Genomic DNA, 27,010 nt, shown 5'->3' on the forward strand with positions numbered 1-27,010 from the left:
AATATTAGAATAACTGACTGTACATTTTATTACAAACAGTATGAACACACATGCCCAACATGATGGATTCAAGCTACATAACTTGACAAAGGGGATGTATATTAGATAAGACAGAAGGGACAGAAGAAAATACAGTCCACATGTATACTACACAAAGACACTGAAATAAGAGAAACAAATAGTTGGGCAGTTAAGTTGCAAGAGGCAGAGAATCAGAAATGTAAATACTGCTTGTCCTAGGGTATACAGTTTACTTTTACAGAGGAAGAGACGAGCAAGAATTATAAAGAGCCATGGAACCCCAAGAGTGTTACAATGATGCTATGAATTAGGAAATAGGTTCTTACACAAAATGCTGAATTGTTTAATCTGGTAACCTAATGTGGCTGAAATGCAAAATAAACATTTTCCCCCTTTTTTTAAGGTTTAATAAAATGCTTTGAATGCTTAATTCTTTTCATACTTGTGACATCATGTGCCAGTAACCGCCATAAGAAAAGTTGCTTCATTGCTGGCTTAATCTAGCATATCTACCACCATTATCTACAACCTGTTACAAATATCCTTGAAAAGGCAAGCTGTTAAGAGAAGTCCTGGAGTTTCCTCAAACTTACAGAACTGGCAACAGGCAAAGGCTGTGATAGGAAGGCATAGACAAGTAATAAATGAGTCTGAGCTATTGACACAACCAGGAACAAAATAAAAACAATACATGATGGAGAACATAGATATGTGACAGAGAGGAGCCAGAATCCTTGTAGTTCTGCAGAATAGGAAGAAGTATTTGGAATCAACTGAACTAACAGTCTTTGAGGCTAAGCAGCTGTGGGGTTGCTTGCATAATCCCCAATACTTTACCACAGTATTTTTCAACCTCAGATACTCTAAGATGGGTGGACTTCAATTCCTAGAATTTCCCCAGCCAGCATGCTGGCTGGGGGAATTCTGGGAGCTGGAAGTCCACCCATCTTAAAGTGTCTACGGCTGAGAAACAGTGGTCTACCATCTTTTCTATGGCTTTCAGTGAAAATCTGCAGTACAGTTAGTACATCTTTTGAGACTGAAATAGTCTTACCCCAAATGTCCCACCCCATCCTCAAAATAGACCTTGCCAGAAGTGTTCCAGCATTGGAACAGATCATTCCACCATACCAGAGGTAGTCTACCCACAAAATGGACCATTACAAATGTTAAACTATCAGGAAAATTCTGCTGAGGTTGGAATGGGAAATTTTAGGGCTAGGGTTTTGGGGTTTTTTTTTTAAATTGTTTTACACACTTCTAGCAGTTTTGAGCAAATTAGATTTTTGTAATGCTGAAAAAGCATTAAAGATAAAGTGTGATTCCACAGGTGGGTTGCTTTTTGAGGGGTGAAGCTGGGGTTTAATTTTCTTACATGTCTATTCTAATTCCATTCACTTTTTCACTTGAGAACTTTTACTGATCTTAGCCCTATCTTGTTCTCCAAACATGCCACTGAAAGGCCATGTGTAGCCCTTGACTGAAGAAAGTTGACCACTCACATCTCAAAGACTCAGTTAAAAGAGAAATTATTCAATACTAAAACACAAAAAGTAACTAAGTGAAACTTGTTCTGTAACATGGTGCTATGCACTAAAGTACTCTGTTAAATGCATGCAAATAAAGCTACGGTACATCTGCAAACCTTGACTGGTGGCACCTAAATACTAATAATTGCTAATTGATTTATCAAGACCACACTTTTTTACTTGTTACTTTATTCTTGACCAGTCTGTCATTGGCCAAATAAAAAGGAGCACCTAGGTTGACTTTCATGTTCCTATAAACTAGGAAGAGAGATAGAGATATCTATGTATGCGTGTATGCAAAGATTTCACATTTCTGTAACTAGCTATGGTCAAAAGTGGAAGACTGCATATGTCATTGTTCACCTCTTCTATCCTGCCCATGTAAGTCTTTGCTTTGTATAGTATCATAGACAGAATTAAAGCTTACAATCAGGAAAAAGCTTTCTAGAGTTAAGGCACGGAGGAACATATTTGAAATGGTAGTGAAGCTGTATTTGATATAATATACAAACATAAATAGAATTGAATATAAGAACAATTTATAATATAGTTAAGTATATAATATGGCAGTGAAAATGCTGAACAATTCATTCTTCTTTTTATTCCTAAACTGCATTACCTTTAAAAGAGGATTGATTTCTTTTCCGTATTTTCTCTGCAAGTTTAGCATTTTTAGGTAGTGATAAGTAACGTGGTGCTTTGGTATCCACCTGCAAAAAGAAGCATAAAATGTGTTACGTTCAGGCAAAGAGAAATATATACATTACAAATACTAGTATAGCTTCTCATGGAATAGAACTTTGTCCAAGGACCATTCTATTCATTTTAAAATAGAAAAAAGATATGTATGAAGTGCCATGTGTTCAATTTTAGAACCCTCCCAATCTTTTTAGGTTGGAAGAAAAGGGAGGGATGCTATTTAATCAAGCAGTCATTGCTATTGTACTCAGATCAGAGCAAAAATCCAAATCAGCCACAGGTGTAATCATCTCAATATCTTTTAAATGATCTTGCAATCATCAATCTCTGCTTCTCCTTGAAATCTCTGTAAGTACCTTCATGCATGCATTAATGATTTGCCCAATGACACATACTGGATTGCTGCAGTATTAGAATTGCTTGAGAAAGTGGGAAGCCATGTGGCTTTCCTCTTCCTTTCTGTAGCTGGGCTCAAGATTTCTTAGTTCCCACTATCAGCAACAGCAAAAAACAGAAAACTTCTTATCATATCTCCTGATTGACAGATCAACTCTAATTGGCTGATTTCTGAGAAGCATGGCAATGTGACATTGCCTTGCAAAAAGCTTTCCCAACATCAGATTGCTGGAAATGCAGAGGTAGAAAGTCACCTATAGGTAGCCTCTAAAGGCTGAGGGCTCTTCAATTCTTTTTTAAAAGTAATTGTGTTTGAAGTGACATTTTTAAAGGTAGTTAATAAATGGTGATAGTAGTAGTATCAGGTAGCTCACCAGGTGAGCATTTTGTGAGAGCAATGATCAAGGAAGTCTATATAACTTCTCTGTATTAAATGGGTGAAATGTCACTCGATGTTAGTCTACCAGAGAAAGACTTCCTCCTTGCAACGGTTAGTTTTAGCCTGGTATCAGAGGAGAAAGAGCTTGGCAATTAGAAAACACTAATCCAGGCTATAGCTTTTAAGGCCATCAGTTTAAGAACCTGAATAGAATTGATTTAATATTGATTCTCCTTTCTTTACTGTACCTTATTTAGTCTTTTCTAACCCAATTTGTCATAAAGAAAAATATTCTTTCATTCAATACAAGGATTCCATTCTTCTATGACTATCACTTCTCTGCCTAGCAGGTCCAGCAGTATTCAAAGACTGTATCTCTCAAATTATTGGGTGCAAGCAAACAGCACAAGGATAGATTTTGAAGGCCACACATTTTAAGCAAGGCAGCTAAATTTTACTACCTAGAGGCAACGAAGGTTGTGATTCTTGCTACTCATTTTATGAAACTCATTCTGAATATTAAGACAAGTCAAAAAAGGACCCATATTTAGAAAATGGGTTTCTAAATTCGTTCTGTATAGAACAAGTTTTCTAAATATCTTCAAGATTGCTTAATCATGATTCCTTTTAATTCACTTAATTCATTATGGATACACTTGTAATATCACTCTTACCATAGATGGTAGGAAAAATAATTTGCAAAAGCTAACTGGAGCAGAAGAGAGGAGAGGGATTTATTATTTCCATTAAGAATGAATTATTTTTATTCACCACATTGAAATAAAGATCAGTCTGTAGTTGATTAAGTAATAAGAATAACTTCATTCCACCAAAATGTTAATGTACTGATGACTAATAAAATCTAGTGTTGCAGATATTTGGTTTACTAATCCATGTATGTTATGATATATCTTCGGTACATTTTTAATTGTTCAGATGTTTTCCACTAAATAGAAATAACTCTTCTTACCAAAAAGGTTAGAGGCCCTTGCTATAAAGAAATAAAAATTTGAGTAACCAAAATAGTGGTCACTCTCAGATTCCCATGATAGATTTTTTTTTTTTATCCGCACTCAGTCGTTACCGACTCTGCGGTGACTGCCTGGACGAGTCCCTGCAGTTTTCAAGGCAAAGTGTTTCGGAAGTGGTTTGCCAATGCCTCGTTCCTAGAGCAGAGCCCAGCTGGCAAGCGCAGGAGGCAGGGTTTCCGTTGCTTCGCGCCTTTTTTTTTTTCGGGCATGTGCAGTTTCTGCGCTACCGGCAACTGTTCCCGTCTCCTTTTTGCAAGGCACCACCAGCATTTTTCCTCCCACCGGAGTGAGAGTCCCCATTTATCTACTCACGTAAGTTTTCAAGCTGCTGGGTTGACAGGAGCTGGGGAGGAAGCAGGAGCTCACTCTGCTGCGCGAAGCTGGGCTTGAACTGCTGAAGTGTTGACCATTTCTGGCCGGCAACTTTCAGCGTCATTAAGCTGCTGCACCACTGTGTCCCCCTTATGATAGATTTATTTGTCCCCAAAAGACTGCTTTTACTCATTGACACAGTCAATGAGGTTGTGTTATCATGAAAAAGAATCTATAATTAGCGATACAGGATCAGCCTATTGAGAATCATTTAGTGGCCTAAGCACTGTTCCATTCACATAGTAAAATACATTGCTTAATCAAATCCCATGTAAAATATATTAAATATATATATATATATATATATAAGTACTGGTCTTGACAAACTGTTGCTCTTCCTAATGCTCTCCCTCAGGCTATGTCGGCGACGAATCAAAATTTCTTTGGCCTGCTTTTCATTTGCATCTTCAGCAAGACTGTATCTATTATATGATGGAGTCTGCAACAAACAAATAAGAAAATATTTGCTTTAAAATTATATTAATGGGGGGAGGGGTTCTGATGTAAAGTATTCTGGCATCATATCTTGCTTTTAAGATATCTCACAGACAACACTTAAATTAACATAACATTTAAGACAATTAAAACAATTAACATAACATTTACATCAGAAATGTAACACCTGAAAATAGTGTAATATTCCATAAGTAATTTATTCTTTTGTAGCTTCCTTTAGTACCACAATTTATTTTAAGAACTAAGATGTTAAATATCAGAAATGTCAATAATCTTACAAAAAAATAATAAAACAATATGCTATATTAACCGTAAAAACCATGGCACCAGCCCGGTCACTGTTAAAACCATTAGACTTTAAATGCTCTGCAGAAGATTCTGTCTTCAGAGTCTTCTTAAAAGACCTTGGGTAAGTGCTACTTGAACCTCTGAGTTATGACGGTCCATAAGTTTATTCCACCATGGAAAAACACTTTGGGTCTCCACACCTCAGACATGAATTCTGAATCTCTCCAGGTGGAATGAATATACCAAATGGATCAATTCCACCTGGAAGAGATGGAGTTGAAGGCATCCTGGAGCCAAGCTATGTAGGCTTCAAAAATTAAAATTAAATTAAAATGTTGAATTAAATCATTGCACCTGGAAGTCTATTGGAAGCTAATGCAGCATCACAGCACTGGTGTAACACTGGTGTAATATGGCTGTAGTAGCTCTCACCTGCCAACATGCAAGTTGCTACATTCTGCACCAATTGCAGTTTCCAGATGGTTTTCAAGGCATGCCTATGTAAAGCTCATTGCAGCATAGGTGGTCCCCAGTTTAAGAACAAGTTCCTTTCCCAAGGTCTGTCATTAAGTCGAATTTGTGTGTAAGCCAGAACAGTATTATTGTATAATACTGTATAAGTAGATTGTGCAATTAACTTGAATCGTTGTGTATTTAACTTGAATTCTGCTACAGTCAGCTCCATTCTTAACTATGGGTTGTCCTTAAACCAGGCATTCTTAACCTGGGGACTACCTGTACTCTTCCGGTGTAATAAGGGTATAAATTATTATCACAGGGCCCCACTCAGGCATAGTCCCAACACTAAGCAATACCCTTCCCTGGAAGTACCTGTGGCCCATCTCTACCTGCATTTTGCAAGGCTGTGCTTTTCCTACCAATGTGTCGTTGGCCCTGACTGATAATGGATGATAGTGGGTAACCATTATATTTATGTACTACTATTGCTACGTTATTATGGTTGTTATTTTTATTGCGTTGGTTTTGATTAATTGGGGCAGTTCATAAATATGGTAAATAAATAATATGAACAAATGAAGAAAATGATGCACCAGCCAAAGCTGGGCAAAAGCTTCCCTGACTCAACCTGCACTTCCAGCAGCAGCCAGCCAACTCTCAGGTCTCAAGCCTGCTCCTTCAGGAGAAATAATGTCTGATCCAGAGTTATAACTGGAAAATGGCAGTTCTGCCTTCGTCTCATCCAGGCTTCTACAGCCTCCAGGAACAGGGTCAAGACCTTCATGGCATCTGTGGCCTGGCCAGGAATGGAAATATACAACTGGCTATCATCAGCATGCTAATAATACCTCATCCCAAACCAACAGGTAACCTGTCCCAGGCAATTAAGGCTTCTGCCGGAAAAGGACACAAGAAAACATTTATCAGGGATCCTTTGGATAGGACTCTTTCTTAAAGATGAGAGTCTTTGCATGACTACATGGTATTCTCTTAAGATTAATTGGAGTATGAAACATGTAGCCCATTGATTGATGGATTGATTGATTGAGTTGGGAATTCTCCCTGGGTATTCAGAATTATGTCTGAATTTGTTTCAGTGAAAAAAATGCAACAACCAGCACACAAACTCTTAAGTCTGTGCACCTCCACATGGAGCCTCAGATAACCTGTTCAACACTTGACTGGTGGGCTGTAGGTGGGCTGCCTTTTGCTAGGAGTAAGGGGGAAATTTCTCCCCACCACCACCACCAAAAAACACACACACAAACATGAATTTGTAGGGTTACAAATCTATGCATTGGCAATGAACATTCAGCAATTTTGCTGTTCTTTATGGGGCGCCTGTTCTTCTTAGCAAAGGAAGCAAAAATTGGTATGCTTTTACTGCCAATGTTAATGAGAAATCTGTGATTTTATTTTCTATATGTTAAATGAAAGATGAGCAAGGCTCACCTCTTTTTCATTCCAGCAAAAACCACTGTGGGTGAGCATGGGAGAATGTGGTATAGGTGTACAGTTATTTATATATATATATGGAGGGGAGCCTGTATGCTCACCCACTCTCACATCTGTAGCATTCAAATGTCTGACCCAGCATGTAATGCTGTGTTTAAGCCCCATGTGTTGTACACTCCATTTTAACATCAAGAGACATGTGTTTGCAAACAGTTCCAGCTGGCTGTTTCAAACTTCTCTTAAGTCTTTTTGCATAAACAGAAATATTTCTCTTCCTTGCATAGTAATTCATCAGCTTTCTTATACACTAATCCTAAACACATTTGCTTGGAGATAAATTCCACTGATTGTAATAGAAATTATTTCTGTGTACACATTTTAAGATGGCGTGCTAGTGTTTTAACTGAAAGAAGAAAAAATAGCCATCTGAGAAAGTAGATTAGCCACACCAAAGTGTTAATGTAGAACTTGTTTTCTACTTACTCTTTGCCGTATCTGATAGAGATTCTTTGTTAAAATATCTCTTATGTTATCCATCTGACCAGAATAAGGTGTATTTATCTTTTGTTCTTCTTGAGGCTCACTGTTGCAACAAGGGATAAAATATAGAGCTAAACAGATCATACGTTGGAATAATACAAATTATACTTTCTTTCAAAGATAGAATATCATTTAAAAGGAAGAAAATATGTTATCATTATCATTTTACATTTTAAAAAACAACAATTCTGGCTGGTCTTGACTAACTGTATCGATATTGTAGATATGTGCACGTTGATAAAATCTTAAAGAAATCTTCAATTTTCCCAAGTAGGCTTGATCCATAGATTCTTTCATTCATAAGTATTTGAGAATTTAATTCAAATTAATTATTCACAAGTCTATCAACTGATTATAGAATTAATATGCCTTTTAACACATTTTACTCAATTAAATGTAAATAAAGTTTTATATGATCAAAATCTCAATATAAAATTTGCTCTGAAAAACTGAAGGTATTTCCTGGTAAACTGTGTTTTATCACAATTACAGGTTCATAACATGGCAGTAAAACTTGTCTATATTATTTTTCAATGTTTTTTTCATTTTCAATTATTGTGAGCTTCTAAAGCCTCTGTGGTCATCCCAACTATATGGAGTACCCTCCCCCTACCGACCTCATTTTGCTTTGAGTTCTGTTCAGTGAGATTTTGAGCCCAGTTGTGGGTGCCATTATAAATTGTTTTTGCTTTTTGATTATCTTGATGGAAGTTGTTTTTGTTTGTTTATATTTTCCTTCTGGGTTAGGGTGGCTTATAAATACCATCTCATTTATACATCTATTTCTGTCTCTATCCCTAACTCGGTCTCTCCATCATAGAAAATATGATTGCCCTTAACTCTAATCTTACATGCATGCAAAACATAGAGACATACAAGCAAACTAATTCAGTCTATAAAACAATGATAACTCTATTTCCCCCATTCTGATGGGAAGGAGTTTCTGGCTGGGAATTTGGGGAGTTGTATTCCCAAAACATCTGGAAGGTAACAGATGGAGGGAAGAGAAGGCTGTTTTAGGTGTTCTATCTCACTGTTAAACTCTCATTAAGCCTGGCTATTTGCAAAGCTCATGGCTAGAGGCCCTTTTTCAGTGTTGCAAGTATAATCAGGAGCAAAGTCCTGATTATAGAATGCACTCCTTCGAGAGTTCAACAGATACTTAGTTTATTATCATTTTAGCAATTAAATACATAAAAAACCAAATATTTTAAATGTTATCCCTAACATTTCACTTCCATAGCTGCTTTTACTTATTTGTTTTCTATTTGTATTTTATTATTAACTAATGGAAGGTTTTGGACATTTTTGAAAAGGAAATAAATCCCAGAAGTAACTAAACAGATCAGTGTTTAGCCCTAAATTAAATACATATATATGATATATTTAATATATTTATATATTTAATATATAAATAAATATAAATATATGATATATGATATATATATATATATATATATATATGATGCTCCTTTTTGTCTTTTCTTGGGCTGCAAAGAAATAAAGAATTCAAGTTCAACGCTTTTAACAGGTGTAATCTGGCAATGATATTGCTCCATCTTTCTCTCTACTTACTTGATAGAAGCTAGAGATGGAACTGTGCTTATCATCCCATTCTCTGCCATTTCAATGGCATGCTTTATTTCCAATTTCTTGTACAGGGCAACAATGCTTGATTTTGGTTGATTTTCCTTAATTAAAAGTCTTCTTAGGTACTTCTTATCAAATTTTATAAACCTGGGAGAAGCAAGAGCCATTAATTTGAATTAAAATGAATTGAAAGCCCAGCAAATTTCTCTGTGTTTTTATGAGATAAATTATTCTGACTGTAGAATTTTAGAGAATTTTAGTTTCTAACTGAAATGAAGTTTTGAATTTGTGACAGGAATGAGTCAGAATTAAATATTCAGGATTGCTAAAATGAAATCATTCTTAAACTGAGCCAAAATAAATGTTGGTAAACTGAGTAATAATCAGAATGTAAATATTAAATTAAATAATAAATTGTCTTTTTCCACTTGTTCTTTTAGATTATTACTAAATTTGTTACTTACTTATCTCTCCAAAAGTTGTGACCCCAGTGTCCACATACATCTTCAATACCAGCCTTCATATGATCAAAGAACTAGGATGTTAAAAAAAAAAAAGTCATTACATTATTATTCAACAAATGTATATATTACTTCTTTTTGTAAGAAAAAGCTGTCTTGATTTAGTATGCAATAAAATCTCAATACCAAAATAAGCATTAAAACATTAAGAATACTACTTAATGGTTGGGAAACAAAAGAACTATAAAGAATAACTATAAAATGAATAGTTATCTAATACATATGCTTTTAAAATCAACAATAAATTTGTGTGACAAGTACTTCACTAAGAGTCAACACCAACTTGATATAACATAATCAAAGCACTGTTTTCATGTTATAAATGTCACATTATCTCCATTTGAAAAGTAAAGTCCCTCCAATTGAACATGACTCTTGTTAACTAGATGTACATGTCTTTTTCTCAGTTCATGGCACCCTAGTGTCTCAGTAAGTTTTTACAGTGCCCCTAAGGCAAAAGAAATACCTAACTGTTCCATTTGTTAAGTAGTTAGGTCCAAATTTAAAATATCCCACCACATACAATTTGGGAACCATGGTTCTGGGCATTCCCCAAAAGGCACGTAATGCACCCCAAAATGCAAACATACCCGACAGTAGATTTCCTCACTGACTGCTGGTTGCTTCTTATTTGATCTTTTGACATCAAGAAACTCCACCAGTGGACGAATTGTCATTCCCTGTACAGAAGAGCCAGAAACAAGCATGACATTCAGTTCAACCCAAGATGATTTGCCATGATGTCTTTTTCATATTTTGTTCAGCATGTATTTTAATAAATGAATGGTCTGTATACAGCATAAGACTATAAATATTTGAAAGGAAAATACATTTGTGTTATGAAAGGAGATGTGCTTGGCGGAGAGATTTCACATTGTACTGATGGTACTGATTATTTTCACCGAAGAGTATTAGATACAGCTTACAAGGGGACTCAAGTATAAGGAAAGGCACCAGAAAATACTTCAGTAGTCAAGCCAGGAGATGAGTACTTCGCAAACTATAAAATTTATCCAAAATCCAAGAGAAAGAGGGACAGAATTTTGCAATGTTGTACAAGGCGGCATGTTAATACACTGAAAGCAGAATGAAAAACAAAGCAGGCACCAGAAATAAAGCCAAAGAGGCTAGCCTGTTTCATAGCATAAATGGTGTGATTGTCAATAGATATAGCAAGTGATCAAGGAGAAGGCTTTGAGACAAAATCAAAGATATTCAGTCACGGACACATGGAATTTCTGATAGCATAATATGTTATTTTGTTTTTGTGTGACACCTTCAGTATTGTGAGTTGGACGAGTTACATGTTTTCTATGAAAACAATTATTGATCCCATTATACATATAAGAATTGGAAATATTCTTACCTGAATGAACACAGTAAAGAATATCACTACAATAGCGGCAGTAATGAAAAGCTTTTTTCTAGGGAATACAGCAGAAGGAAGCAGGAAAACAAGAGAAAAACATATAGCTCCTCGGAGACCTCCATAGGCGATAATAAACTGGTCTTTAAATGTTATAGGAATTGTCCGAAATACATTTATCACTTGAGTCAGTGCAAAAACTCCTAAAAAAAACACACACACACATACAAAACAAATTAGTATCTGTGATGGAATGGAATTATGAAGGCCAGGCTCAGGGAGAATAACATTTTCTTTCATCTCCTGAGGAGCGTGGGAAATATAAGAGGACGAGGCTGGCACCTCCCTGAGGAATTCACAATGTTGTGGCTGGCATTACTTGGGAGCTGGGGTTTCAGTCTGGGAAGATTCTTGCTAGAGGTTGTAGCTAATAAACATTGCTGGACTGAATTTACATGGTCTCTTGGAGTTCCTTGGGCTAGCCCTGACAGTATCCTTCTGACCAGCTTCAAAGTTTGGGAATGGAAGGTACAATGTTACATTGGTTCTCTTCCTTCTTCCATGGCTGTTTCCAGTTAGTGTTGGTAGGGAGCAGAGATCTAATTCAATTACCCAAGTCCCCAGGATCTAACCTCTCTCTGCTCTTATTTAACATCTACATAAAACTGCTGAGTGAGGTCATCCACCATTATGAGGTCAGGTATCATCAATATGCTGATATACAATATACATCTCCACCTTAGGCTGACCAAGTTATGCTGTCAAGGTTCTTTCCCAGTGCCTGGAGGCTGTGATTCCTGGATGGGGAAAAACAGGCTTTATCTTAACACTAGCAAGACTGAGTGGTTGGGGATCCCTTTGGTCTGGAATGAGTTTCCCAAACAGAAGTGGATACAACATTGGGGTCCTCTGTTCCTGCTAGAAGAGACGACACCCATGGCCAGGAAGACCTTTGCACAAATCCATCTTGTGTGACAGTTTTGAGAGTAAGGAAGCTGACCTCGACAGAGATAGATGAGTCCATTACCGAAGTGGCAAGGGATAAAACATATCTTAAGTCCACAACAGACAGATAGTGTTTGTAAATGGGTCAGACAGACACTTCCCTAATTCACTGAAGTATAAGAAGGGGGAGGGGCACAGCACATTCAGACAAGATTCTATTGTTATAGCTAAGCTCAATAAAAGTAGTTTTAGCCTTCCTGTAGAGTTGACTTCTTGATTTGGTCTACCTAGTGGAGCTGACACAATTGCACCCATTCCTGTATTGGGAGGCACTACTCACAGTCACTCATGCCCTAGTTATCTGCTGTCTAGATTGCTGCAATATGCTCGATGTAGGGTTGCCCTTGAAAACTACCCAGAACTGCAATTGGTTAAGAATGCAGTGGTGTGAATAGTTATGAATGCACTTCTGTGTGCCCAGATAGCACCACTGCTTCACAAGCTGCACAGGCTCTGTATACACTTCCAGGTGCAATTCAAGGAGCTGGGTTTTATCCCCTATAAAATCCTTCATGGCACAGCACCAGGTTACTTGTAGAACTGCCTGTCCCTAATTGTCTCTCCTCATCCCATGAGATCTGGCGAAGAAGGTGTGTTTTGGGTCCCTTCCCCAAAACAGTGTCACCTAATAGGGGCATGATTTCTCTGTTGAAGTGCCTACCCTGTGTAACATCCTTCCCCCTGAGGTTTGGACACCCTGCTTTTGTCCTGCAAGGCCCTCATGACCTGGCTGTACCCCAAGCATTCAGCCAGATTGTAGGATGAACCCATATATAAAACCCTTGGATGAGATATGCATTGGCTGGCCACAGTAACTTCTGTTATTCCATCATCCTGCTGCTTTTTAATATTCCAAAGATATGATACAATATTTTTAATTCCTCATTTTCATGTTTCTTCAAACTGTAAATCGCTCAGAGTTGCTCTTGCAATTGGGCAGCCATATAAATCTCATAAATCAAATAAATAAATAATAATAAAATGCTTGAATGCTTACATTTAAGGTAACAATGCCTCAAAAACAACACAGAAACACAAATAATCTTCTCTTGGTATATATAATGGCTAAAATCTTTTTTTACTATAATTGTAAATGTTTTTTGTAATGAAAATATACTTAATATAATTTTAAAAAGAAGACAAATTAAGTACATCCCATGCCTTTGCAGTTTTAAAATAGCCAAGCCAATAATTCCAGAGGAATTTCTGTAAAACAAGAGGCTTCCTAACATCTGGAGTGAGAATCTGAGATGTACTGCCAGTGTTTTCACACTGTATAGGATGTGTGGGAAATCTCCTGCCACATTCTGGTGTGAATATACCTTCTTCCTTCCTTATGTAATGTTTGGGTTTAGTTGATGGATCAGATTGGTCTACTCAGAAAGTCATTTGTAAAGAGTTTCCTCTGTCACTGTAAAGAACATGACTTTCATCTTGAGAAAAGACCATTTCTTTGTCAGAGATACAGTTCCATCAAAGATAATCATGTTTCACTGGTAAAGTAGGTTGAAGTGCAATCTAGAAAGCTTTAAGTGGCTCTTACCTAGTGAACGCCAAATCAAACAAAATAGCAGAGTGAAGCAAACAAAGGCCCAGTTCCATTCATGGTTTTTTCCCACTGTAGATACTCCCATGAAAATAAAGATAAGGGTTTCACTGACGCTGCTCAGCATCTTCATGAAATATTTTATAGTAGTATAGGACTTCTGGGAAACATTCTCCTCCACATATTTATTCATGGTCATAGCACATGCTGTAATCCTGCAGGAAAAAACTAGTTCAGTTTCTCTGTATTTTTCTTACAAATACGTAATTGGGTAATGTGCATCTGAAGTAAGCTCAGTAAAATGCAAATTATTCATACCACCCAGAATCATTATGGAAGTTAATGTCACTGAGTTCATTGAAACTGAGCTTCTTCCTTTCATCACTGCTGAACACATTTCTTGACACCATATAACAAGATCTCTGGGAACATTTATAGACTTTTTTGCAATTAACATATTGCATTGTGTGGGCCCCTTTGCAGTCAACTATTCTAACAAAGACTTAATTGTTATTTGCTTGTAGAAAATGGAAAGTGATAATTCTTATTGGCTTTTATGGCTCTGAAGGGACATAGTATACTGCTGTGTTGGCCACCTAAGCCAGGTGGGCACTATAATTAAGTGTCCCCTCTTTCGTTACTCAGCATTGTGAGATTCAGTGTGGTTATGATTTCACTTTTCAAAGATACCATTTCATGATGTCAGAAAGACTGCAAATAGATATCCTGTGTGGGTGGTATGCAGTGCCTCCTGTTTTAATCTTGAACTTTAAGATGTGTTCCATGAAGTTGTTGCTATCAAATATCTTCCTGGAACAGATGTTTCTGAGATTATACAAACTGGATTTACTGCTGTTTTTGATGAGTCTACCTATTGTTATATATTTTGGTCACATGTATGTTTTGTACTTTTATATAAGGTACAGTAAGCTAAACTAAACTGAGGTCACCTTCCAGCCAGCCTTAACTTCTGCTGATTGCCAGTGCTATGGAAGTGGTCTGTTAATGTATTCTGGGATGCAAAAACGAGTTGCATTTTTACATACCTATTTAAAGCAGCTTAGATAGGAATCTTTCAAATTTACTAAGTCTCCAGAGTGTTACAGGGCATATCTGACCAAGTGGAGAAGCCACAGGAAGTTCTCTGCAATAGTTCTCATGCCATTCTATAGTTTTTGATAGCCAGAACATGTTATTGCATGAAAGAGGAAGTTAGAAAGTTCTACTGTACTGTGGGGCTGCAATTCCATAAAATTCTATAAAACTTCATTTTATAGTTCCCATCTCATCTCTGGATGAGGCCCAGGACTACAGAGTGGCCATTTATCTGATCCCCACATAATGACTGCATCAGCAGGACAATGTGAAGCCCCACACTAGATACTTCTAGGAACTTTCACCCAATTTCCAAAACTCTAATAGTATAAGAAAGCTAATCATAGTCTCCCTTTTAGTTCAGTTGTAAGGCTATATGGATATTTCTTATGACTGGGGTTGCCTGAGTTCAGCTAGTAATTACAGCAGCAATGTAGATTTCACCTATAAAAGTTGGAATAAATTATAAATTATTTTCATTTTATTGAATATATTTATTTTGTAACCCAAGTACTTATAAATTTAAGTCCCAATGACTTGAATGATTATTATTCTCAGGTATGTGAGTACAGGGTTGGAAAACATATCCAAGAAGTTGCTAGTGGTTTGATCTGTATTTTGTTTTTCTGCCTTGTCAGAGAAAGACTCGTGCAGATATCCTTCAGTGTACTGATTTCAGTTTATTTAAGTATTCCTAGGTAATCACTTCCATTTATCTAAAGCCGTTTTAAACTAGAATGGGCAGACCTACCAGTATTGCAAATCAGCCTGTGCAAACATGGCAGTTTCTGTCTAGTGAATGGAAAAATCTAGATATAATCATGACATCTCTTCTGGCTTTCTCACAATGCAGTCTTAGGTTTCCTGGCTCTCCTTCTATATTATGTGATATATAGGAGTTATACAAATTTATTGAAAACACTTCATTCTGGCTTGATCAAAATCACTCCATTTATGAAAAAAGAAACTTAACATCCAATGTACTATTACATTCCCTTCTAGTACCAATGTATACATAAATTTTATACTATATTGGTACTAGAAAAGAATTTAATAGCTCAAACCATTAAATGGTAAGCGATAATGTAAATTGGTTTTGGCTTAGCTAGAAGGGGGAACCTAACCATAGTGGCTTAGCACTATGTGTGAATGAGTCACTACAGCTTATTTAACAAATCATAGTTAAAACAATCTGGCCTAGCTTGATAACAATTGGTAGATACCTGTTTCTATAAATATTACAAGACATGCTATTCTCAACAAATACAGCACTGAAGAAACAATACGATTTTATAAGAATGACCATTAATACCTTAGGAGCTCATAATGCACATATCTGAATGTTCCATAATAAGAGTACCTATGATAGTCTTTACAACAAGCAAAGTAAATAATCTTGCAGCACTTTAAGGATTAGTTGATGAATCAGATTTATGAATGTTGAAATTAATATCAGAATTAGAAGGAAATTGGAAACCACACAAATGCTATTAATAGGAATAAAGGAAATAGGCAGGGCTCTTAAGATTAAGTCAGGTGAATTAACATAGTACATTATATTTAACAAAATGAGCAGTTAAATACATTTCCACTTTTACAGGTTATGCAATGAAAGTCTAGTTTTCAAGTTTAAGCCCTATTACTTCATTCATGTTTTGCCACATTAAAATATTGGGAATAATTAATTAGTAATGTGAGAACATTGTATTTACTAATGCTTTATACTACTAAAATATTAAAAGTGGATTTTTAAAAAATTGAAACATGGCACTAAAAAAGCAAGAAATACAACATGTTCACACTATATGAGAATGGAATATTCATTTTGTTAAATATATAAATATGCTAATCCCTCTGATGATACCCAGTCTGTTATTTATGCAACACTTTAGAATGTTTGAGATACAGTATATTATATTGATTTTCAACAAATCTTTTAAAATAATTTAAAGATGGAAGGGAATTGAAGGCTGAAGCTTACTGATTTGACTAAGGTTACCTTATAAAGTATAGAGCAGAAACAAGCTTTCAAACAGAAATCACTTTTGCATATCTTAAACTTTTAGCCATTTTCTCATACCAACTATCATAACTATCTATAGCACTGTTCCTAAATATGCTGTAGATAATTCTAACTATGATGATGGAATTGAAACATTTTTTTAAAATCAGTTACTCTTTTAGAATTAGATTGCAAATTGCTAGAAGGTAAAAAGCTGATATATATGATTTACTTGCAACAAGCCTATAACTTGAAAAACAAACATGCTCAGTTTACGTAATATCCTCTGTCATTATTATTGTTTGATCAATATAGAAGATCCTTCAAAAATTGGGAAAAAATGTTCAGACATAGCCTTGTTGACATCACATATTTTCATCTGTGGAAGACTGAATGGTACAAGGGACTTGAAATAGTTCCAAGATTGCATTAATAAAGATTAGTAATCAGAACTAGTGATCTCAGGAAGACAGCTACAGTAATATACTTTCACTGTCTAAGTTGGTTGAGCATATTAACTTAGGCTATTAGTTGAAACCACAACCCTCACAGAAACCCAAAGAAATAATAATGAATCTGAAAAAAACTGAGCATTGTATCTTTCCATTTTTTTACCATAATAGACACTGGACTTGCTAAATACTAATATGTCTAAATTTGGAAATTAGATCCTGTTTTTAAAAAAGGAAGAGCATAAGTTACTATTAATAATGCATTCAAGATATTCTTAGCCTAGGTTTGTTGGTTCTTTTTTTATATATACTGTATATACTTACGCCATAATGCCTGAAAGGTGAAACATTTCAGCTGTTATGTACGATAGGTAGCTGTATAAGAAGACAAACAGTGGCTCAATCACTCGAATTTTATGGGTGAAACGAGTAGTAAAAGCTGCTACAAATCCAAGAATGATTCCAATCAAAACTCCACCAATGCCAACTACAAAAAAATTAGCAATTCCAGCAAATATGTCAATGGCCTCAATTGTACGCATCTGGCAGAAAGATTTGAACAAGTTGTACAGGACCTATGAAGGGAAAAGTTTAGCTTTTTAGAATCCTTTCCAAATAATCTTACAGTTCTTTTAACTGGAAATGTAAATGACTTACTATTATATCATTTTAGAAAGTAGAAAGAATGAGAAAGAATAGGAACACACGATGGTGGAGCATGATCTAGCCAAAGTTCAGTACCTTTCAGTTGTGTTGCATTCTCTTAAAAAAACATGTATCTTTTCATTTTTTCCCCATGGAATAAGCCTATTCAGTTGTTCAGTCCTGTATGTCATCATGAGGAACGTGTAGTTCTCAAGCTAATGTTGTATGGCTGAATTTCAAAAAATCTTTACAATCTAGTCAACTCTCTGAAGAGAAATAGCTGTCTCTTACCTGGGAGCCTTGTGTGTGAGAGAGAGTTGGGGGTGGGGAGAGAAGAAAAAGAAGAAAAGGATGTCAGAGGGGGAAATGATGTGTCAGAAACAAAGAGAGCAGGTGGTTTCATCCACTTGAGGTATTTATTAAGACTGAGGTACTTCGGATCAGTTCCCAAAAGGTGACTTCAGCAGCTGCCACATAATCCTGAGAAAAGGATTCAGCTGCATTAGCAGAAGTGCTATGTTCGTGCCTCCATGTGCTCCAACACTTTTTTTTTTTTAATGAAATCCAAAGCCTTACACAGTCCTAGTATTCATAATGCATAAGGAGCAAAGACAAACATCTCTCCATATCTATAGGCTGAATACATTTAAAAATATCCATTGTAACTGAACAAGCAGGAGCTAAAGTTACATTAAAAGCAGCCAGGTGGCAGGGATAAGACTGTTTTTATCTACAACGTATTGTGCAAATTAATCACACTGGACTAGCAAGAAGTCTTTATTTTCTTCTTGTGGCCCAGAATCCAATAGTACGCAAAAGGCCAGTTATAATGGTAGTAAAGAATAAGTGCTTCCTTGCTGTCATCACTGCCATAAAGTAGACTTTAAACCATATTCTACTTCAAATCTGATCAAATTCATTCAGGTTTTTCTGCCAACATTGCTTTATTTGTCTCATTTTGTCTTCTCATTGCTCCTTCAGCCAGACAGCTTGTTTGTTTCTACTCTATAGAGGAACAGCCCTATCAACTTTCTAGGTCATTTCTCCATTTTCAGGCTCAACAAGGGCTTTGAAAGAATTGCTTGTCAAAGTGACAATGAAAACCTATCACAAAACTATTTGAATTCATCCATTTTCAGAACTGGATCGGCTTTTTTACTGATGCAAAAACTGTATGCTGCCCGCTTCACATGGCAGTTTACAAGACTACAACAAAACATACAGAAAAACTGAATAAGTTTGAAACGAAAATACAATAACTTTTCAGTAGTCAAAATTATGACAGCCCAGTCACCTTGAGCACCTAAAATGCCATTCAAAATAAGCAGGTCTTGGGAGTCTTCTTGAATGTCTACAAGCCGAACCACGTAGGGCTTTAAAAATAATAACCAGGACCCAGGAGCAAACAGGTAACCAATACAAATATGGTAGATTGGGATCATTCTGAACTGTTTCCACTGGCTAGCAGATAGTTGTAGCTTCACAGTTGGCACTGCAGCAATCGAATCCCATGATGAGCATGAGAGTCACTGTCAGGGTCTCCCAGTCCCAAAAGGCCCACAATTGTCACCCAGCTTCAGCTGGAGAAAAGGTCCTTCTGGCTATAGCTTCTACCTGTTGCTGTATGAGGATCGAAACTGAGCTTATTTTGACCCATTTAGGCCATCAAAGCCTTCAACAGCAACTCTATCCAGCCTAATTTGGCAATGTACAACGGTATCACCAGCACGTTGATAGCCAGCCAATAGATAACCTCTGTAGTAACTTCCTGTAGATGTTGGAATAACATGACACTTGTCCTGACACCTGTGTTTTCTTCAAACTGCATTATTTATTCTAGAACTTTCTACATCGTACAATGCAAATTAAGGAGAACTGGAATTAATAATTTGGCTCCTCAAAAAAGTTTGAAAGGTATTATCCATTGCACCACAATACAAATATCTGTACTCTAGTGCAGGGATCAGCCAACTATGGCCTGCGGGCCAAATTTGGCCTGTCACCTGTTTTTGTATAGCCTGTGAGTTAAGAATGAACAGGCTGGTGGCAGACTGCACTGCCTCTGGCCTTCCCCGTTGGCTGGAATTCTTATTTGCGCTGTGCTGCTGGGGCGGGCTGGGGAGCCACATGTAGGAAACATTTGCCAGAGAAGCTGGGTCCAAAAAGGAGACAGCAAAGGCAGGGAGGCACTTCTGCTTTGGCTATGGTGGCTGGGCACAGAAGGCGAAAGGTTGGTGCAGGGGAAATGGGAGAGAAGGCAACTGGGTAAATGAATGCTTGCTGGCATTTTCTGGGGCTTCCCAGGCGCTGCAGTGTGCTGGCACTTGCTGGGGCGGGCTGGGGAGGCTGAGACTTCCAGGGGTAGCTGCAGCTTCACACTGTGCTGTGTCTCAGGGGCTTCTTGCAGCCCCAGAGCCATGGTGCACCGGAAGCCCCTGAGCCACAGGGTGGCAAGGAGCCCCAGAGCCATGCAGTTCTGGGGCTGCTTGCCACCCCACAAGACAGGATGCAGGATGGCCAAAAGGGCAGAGATGGGGGGAGTTGAAGGCAGTCCCTTACCTTACTGAGGCTTGGGGCTGGGAGGTACCAAGCCTGGGATGGCTTGGATTGGAGCGGATCCTGAGCTAACAACCAGTGAAATTTGCTTATCAATGGCAAGGGGGAGTGTTGGGATTGCCATCGCTAAGCGATGCGGTCTTGCTTTACAACCACATCACTTAATGATGGAGATTCCAATCCCAATTGTGATTGTAAGTCGAAGACTACCTGTAATCTTTAGTTTAGACATATTCTTACCCTAAATTAAATTTGCTAACAATAAAAGAAAAACATAGATAAGAAAAAACTCTTATGTATGTTGGTCTTATTTCTAATAACAGAGACAATGCATTAACATTTCACTGTTAGGTGATTAACTTTCATGACTCACAAATGCATTCCTGCTCTATTCACAGCATCCTTTGCTTTATTCTAAGGATATTTTAATTATAACATTTGCAATTACAAAGTAAAAATGCCAAATATAACACATGAAGTTGTTTCTCATGGCTTAGGGCTTTTGAGAAACTTCAGAAACTTCATTCTTACCTCTAATTTACTCTTTGTTGCTATATCCAACTTTAGAACTTCAGACAGCGTTTTCTATTATTGATCAAGTAAAATTTAATAGAACGACAATTTGTCAACAATCTATCAAACTTGTCCTGGTTCAGGCATAATAAGAATTGTGTGTGGTTAGCAGATAATAGAAGCAAAACATGTTTGCTATACTTGCAGTAAAACTGGATGCATTGGCAAGAGGCACGGAATGCAAACTGTATTAGCCTTGCTTCATGAAATTGTGTCTCATTAGCCTGTGAGAAAGCAGTAACCATATTATAAGCAAAAAGGTATTGAACCACACACACACACACACACACAAAAATAGTTGGAAATAGTGAAAGGAGATGGCAGTGCATTTTACTTCTATGATGCAGAGTCAGAAATGGAAATCTGAGCTGTATGCTCCCATGTCAATTTGAAACAGCCTGGTCACTTCCTTGTTCTACTCCCCAGGCATTCCTTGTGCCTATCAAATATCAGCCATTAAAGATAGACAGTAACCCAGTTAATATTCAGCAGAATGAAACTGTAATACTTTTCCTGAACAATGCCATTTCACGTTGCAATTGCACATCGCATGACTGAGTGCTCCATTAAAATGCAAATGGAGGGGAAAGGCAAATATGAACCTTCTTTGTTATGAGAACTGTACATGAATAAGAAACTTTATTTTGTAATGTGAGACAGAATTTTTAAATGTGTTAATATGCCAGTTTCCTAAAGTGGTTCAGCCCAACAAATTTTATCTCTTCACTTCACTGAATATAAGATGCAAAAAAGGGAAAATGAAAATATTTAAAGATGGTTTTTGGGGCTGCTGGAGCTGAAAAAAACACATGGCAGGCACTTAAATACATAATTTAGGAGAAAATACTGTATGCCATTGTGATTAGCAAACTGGAATCTTACGGTGACTTGAAAACCAGCTGATGTTGTTATGGCATAACATTTGTGTGATGAACTGGGCTGTGGTCCACATTGTCGTATTGATGGCCATTAACTTTTCGGCACTCCTGTATTCATCTTTTTTTTTTCCTCACTGTTTTTTCATTTGAAAGTAGGCTACAGAAATTAATTCAAAACTTAGTTCAAATAATTTCCCAATATGTGAACACACCTTGCTGTGGGTTTTTTCTATTTCTGAATTATAGGTACAGCATTCGGATGGAGAAATTTACTAATCCTCCATCTGGTTACTGATAGAATTGCACTCTGTGATGAGCTTAAAATAGTGAAATAAATTCTTGTGGGCTTGTGAAACGAGCAGAATTTAGTTGTGATTTGGCCATAATAAAATTATTTAAAATTATTACCTAGCCTGAATGAAAGGCTAGGTGCAGCATGATCCCTCTTCCGTAAGTTTGTTTTCTAAGTTTTCTACTTAGTTTAGAACTAAATAAAGAATCCATTGGAGCTGGGTGGCTAATAAATAATAATAATACATTTATTATTTAAATTATTATTAATTATTATTTAAATAAATATTATTTAATATAATAATAAGATTTTCCCTATAGCTATATGTAGCATGCAGTTTACATTTCTTACCAGATTACAGGAACATAGGCCTATCCTTATTAAGTTTTAAATTGTCTTTTCCTTCTTCAGCATGAGCAGAATAAAAATTCCTCCTCATGTCACTAGAAAACTTAAGAATGATTAAAAAAAAAAAAAAAGATTAGCACCACCTTTTGGTGAGCTGCATTCTATATATCTAATAATTTAGTTCTTTAACTAAGATAATTAGTGTAGTGAAATATGCTTTGTTGTGATTTAGGAGGAAAAAGAATGAGTACAAAATATATGACTTACAATATTTGATGACAAAAAGTATCTTTCTATCTAAAACTTTAGCAGGATGTTTAACATATTAATAGCAATTCACTCAATGAGTTGTGCATAACGCCTTTCATCAGTGTAAAAATTGATGCAACACACAGCAATATCTTTATTTATACCGGCAGTACTGCTGTTACTAACAGACATATTATCACCTTTACGTGCACAGTAAAGGTTTACCTGCACTTGACAGACCTGAGAATGTGGTAGAAATATAAAATATTGTTATATTTAATGCAGTCATTTATTATGGCTTAAACAAATAAGGTTCTCAAGGCAACTCCCATGACTTATTCTTTTTGAATAAGCTTCCATTTGAATAAACAACTGATCAATAACTTCTGCCAATATCTTACCAACTATCTATTCCTGTGCAAAGCAGAATTCAAACTCCCCTTCCAAATGCAGATAGTTGCCAAATGCAGGGACAGATGTCAGGAAGGACAGAATTCATTTATTTGCTATCGCGGTCCATTGATATTTGATTTTAACAGAGAAAGGATGAATCTCAGAGTCACTGAGCTACAAATTGTTTCAGATCTTTTAAACTTTCTGGTATTTTTCACAAAATAGAATTACCATTCACATGTATATCAGGAAATAATCCAAAGGTAGATAGAGCTTTTATTTTAAAGGCTTACGCATTCTAACACCCTTGGAAATTTTATTCAGTAAATAATACAATATTCCCATTTTCTGTCTCACTTCCTCTGAGATAAGTACCACCATGTCCTGCGGGAAAATTAAAAATGCATTTCTTTCTTGTTACAAAATCAGCATATATGATGAATGACAAGGCTAATGTATGTTTCTAGATGTATGCGTATGATAGTATGTGCAATACCATTCTTGAAACCAGGGCATAACCAAAGCTCTCTGGGCCCCAGTGCAAACTTTTCAGATCCTAACGTTAGTCATCAATTAAAGGGATACTGTTTAATTAGAGAATGCAGACCTGTTCTCCTGCCTGGAACTTGCACTGAGGCATTGGGGGGGGGGGGGGGGGAGGAGAGCGTAAAAAAGCCAAGAGGCAACCGTGCAAACAAAACCCAACCCCTTGTTTAACAAATCCACCATCTTGACTCTTTCTGATCTTGCCCCACAAACAGTCTGCTTATGCAGGTGAGTTGTATGAAATGAACAAGCAGGTAAGTATCCAGATGTTGTGGTAATTGAAAGGCTGTAATAATTTGCTATTACAAATAATAACAGCACATATTTTGAATACTTAGATTACTAGACAGTTTGGTTTAAAATCCCTTCTTCTCTTCATTCCTTACCCTTCTAGAACAAAAGCCTTAAAATATTATAAAAGGTACCTAGCACTGAAAAAGAATCCATTGCTGAAGCCATCATCATATATTGTGAAATTTCTCTTCTGCTAAGATTTTTTTTCTCTGAATCACAATAAAATTTGTGCTTTGACTTTTCCCTGGCTCTATTCATAAAGAAGTTCAAATGGTTTTGTGTGTGTGTGTGCGTGTGTGTGTGTGCACGCGTATGCGAAGGTATGTAACTTACCACAGTTACAGCATCATTCAAGAGTGATTCCCCAAAAACCAAGATGTACAGCTGCTCATTGACATGAATATTTTCAAAGACAGCCAGCACAGCCACAGGATCCACTGCTGAAATCAAACTGCCAAAAAGCAGACTCTGCAGCAGAGTGATGTCACTCAGACCAAAGGCCTCAATCTGGCAAATGGCAAAGAGGGAAATGCCAATGCCAAATGAATTCCAGAGGGTGCCCACAACAGCATACCAAAAAATGGTGCCAAAGTTCTCAAAGAAGAGGCGTGTTGGCATAAAATAACCAGCATCAAGGACAATTGGAGGAAGAAGATACAAGAAAAAAACATCGCTCTTCATCACCGGTGGAGACCTTTCCTGTACCCCAAATATAATTCCACCTAAAATCAGTCCAATCACAATAAGGAGACAGCTTTCTGGAACTATATGGGGCAATCTGTGGTAGAGATGAAAACCTTCAAATTAATGGAGGGAGAGAGAGAAAGGGAAGAGGTATTACATTTATAACAACAACAACAAAATAGGATATTATTCTTAAAATGCTAATTTTATTTATTTTTGTATCTAGTTCATTCCCTTTCATACATTTTAAATAAACTTACCATTAAACTCCAAAAATAAAAATCAGTTAACACACATACTCTTCATTCGTTACAAGTTTCAATAAAACCAAACAGTCAAAACTATTAACTTTCTACGGGTAGAATCTGCAGGAAAGAGTTGGCCTATTAGGTAATAATGAGCTTGGATCTCATGAGGTAACTTTATTTTTCATGACTTGATACCAAAGCTTTAAAACCACTTGGATAAAAGTTGCATTGATTAAATCAGACTTTAATTAATCTTGTAGTTTTGCCAAAGGTTCCTTGACAGGGTAGTGCTATAAGATTTAGCTAATGAGCAAGTGTCACCATTTTCTGGAGTGGAATGGTTGGCTCTTTGGAAGGAAAACTCTACATACTCAAGTTGCAGGCTAGACTGGGCAGTCAAAAAAGCTTCCCAGAGAAAGGCGATGGCAAACCACTTCCATACTATTGCAAAAAGCCTAGATGGATATGCCCATGAATTCACTTACACTGACTGGGATCTTGGATGAGTTTGTCTCCTTCAGCAAGTATGGCTTCTTAGTAGAGTTCTATCCACAGGATGTTCCCATCTGCACACAGGAGTCTCACTTTTCACTATAGCCTTTGAGACTCATTTCTTTTGCTCTGGCAGGTTGGGGAACCTACCTAGAATAATGTGATCTGAAGGAAAACAGAAATCACACCCCACATCTCACACACATCCCAAATGTTAGTCCTATCTGTGAATGGAACAAGAGCTACAGGTATTTCAGGCAGTAGTTTGTGGTTACCGGACAGTATTATGGGGCTGTTTGGACTATGACTATATTGCCTTCAAATCAGAAGAATGAATTAGTGTCAGCCCTATGAGCACTGATCTTTCCAGTGTCTGCGTGGATAAATTAAACTCTTGTACACTAGTCTCATCTATAAAATTGGCTGTCATAGAGAGTCGTGTCTTACAGCATGAGTTTAAACAAATAGTAACAGCTTGTCTGCTATTGGCTGTCTGAGTTCTCCTTAACTGTCTGATGCCCCTTCTTCAAAACTCTTGGGAGGGCAGCCTGTGAAGTTTCCTGAACCCATGGGCTTGGAATGATTCAGGCACTCGCTTGCTATATGGCCTGTAGATCCATAGGTGTGGCATTTTGTAGATGAGTCAGAGGCATGAACTTTAGCTTTGCAGGATATGATTGAATGTCTGGGAGCTCTGCAGTAAAACAAAAACCAATATTTCTCCTTTTTTGTTTTTTTCCTGGGAATAGAGATCTCTTGATTGCTCCAATTTCGGACGTTCTCTACTGCTGAATTTTGAGGAGGCCATCAGGAGGTGGACATGGCTGAAAATAGGCTATAAAATATGGTCCCCATGCATTTTTCCCATACCTCAACTCTTCCAACCAGAAATATATTACTGTGCAATGTTTGAATAACTCTTCCAAATTATCTGGGGCACCTTGTCTCACCATGTGATCATCAAATCCTTCTCTAAATTGATCATATTATTATCCGTGGCAAATAATTTAAAATCTGATATGTATGCCTACACTGTACGCTGACCTTGTTTGAGTTTGGAAATCTCATGGTTGCCTGTCTCCCACTTCATCAAATAATTAAAGGATGCTTTAAGTCTGAGTCTTTTTCCAATACTATCCTGTCGCCATGGGCTTAACACATGGTTCATCACCTGTTGCTGTCATAATGGCTTCTGGATCCTTCTTCAAGGTCATCTTACTACCATTAGTTAGTCTGAGGCTGCTCCACCCCAGCTAAAGAACTGGATGTGGTTCAGGATGCAAAACATAAAATTAGTCAAAGGAAGAACTCTTGAAAAGGTTTCCTAGATGTGCCTGAGCAACTGAAGATCATATGGTCTTCCATGCCTAACTAATAGTGCAGGCTCAATTAAAAGTTGGACTTTTAATGATTGATGATAAATTATTCATGAATTACTGAATGACTCCTGAAGCTTCTTGGTGGAGTATGGGAAGGGCAGCTTGTATACTATATACTCATAAGGACTCATAAGGACTTCCACTGACCCCCAACATTATTAAAGTGCATTGTTGAGCTTTCCATCATTATCTTGCTTTATGGTACTTGTTATGGGCATATGAGAGATGACT

The 27,010-nt window shown here is 36.9% G+C and overlaps 1 protein-coding gene across 1 annotated transcript in view; it reads right to left on the minus strand.

The window, feature by feature from the left end:
- The window catches only part of SLC9A2 (solute carrier family 9 member A2), a 35,915-nt gene that overhangs the window by 3,331 nt on the left and 5,574 nt on the right, over positions 1–27,010 (minus strand). The window contains exons 3-12 of the mRNA XM_088136583.1: positions 24,310–24,773; positions 17,527–17,777; positions 13,651–13,868; positions 11,103–11,305; positions 10,327–10,416; positions 9,680–9,750; positions 9,201–9,362; positions 7,569–7,668; positions 4,741–4,866; positions 2,170–2,260 (exon numbers count right to left, since the gene is read on the minus strand). Coding sequence (XP_087992709.1) covers positions 2,170–2,260; positions 4,741–4,866; positions 7,569–7,668; positions 9,201–9,362; positions 9,680–9,750; positions 10,327–10,416; positions 11,103–11,305; positions 13,651–13,868; positions 17,527–17,777; positions 24,310–24,773 — 1,776 coding nt within the window. The remainder of the gene's footprint in view (positions 1–2,169; positions 2,261–4,740; positions 4,867–7,568; positions 7,669–9,200; positions 9,363–9,679; positions 9,751–10,326; positions 10,417–11,102; positions 11,306–13,650; positions 13,869–17,526; positions 17,778–24,309; positions 24,774–27,010) is intronic.

The sequence above is a fragment of the Python bivittatus genome, unplaced genomic scaffold (assembly GCF_059951505.1).
Source record: "Python bivittatus isolate LINGU-HERP-01145 unplaced genomic scaffold, Pbiv_v1 ctg000060_np1212, whole genome shotgun sequence".
NCBI classification, from domain to species: Eukaryota; Metazoa; Chordata; class Lepidosauria; order Squamata; family Pythonidae; genus Python; species Python bivittatus.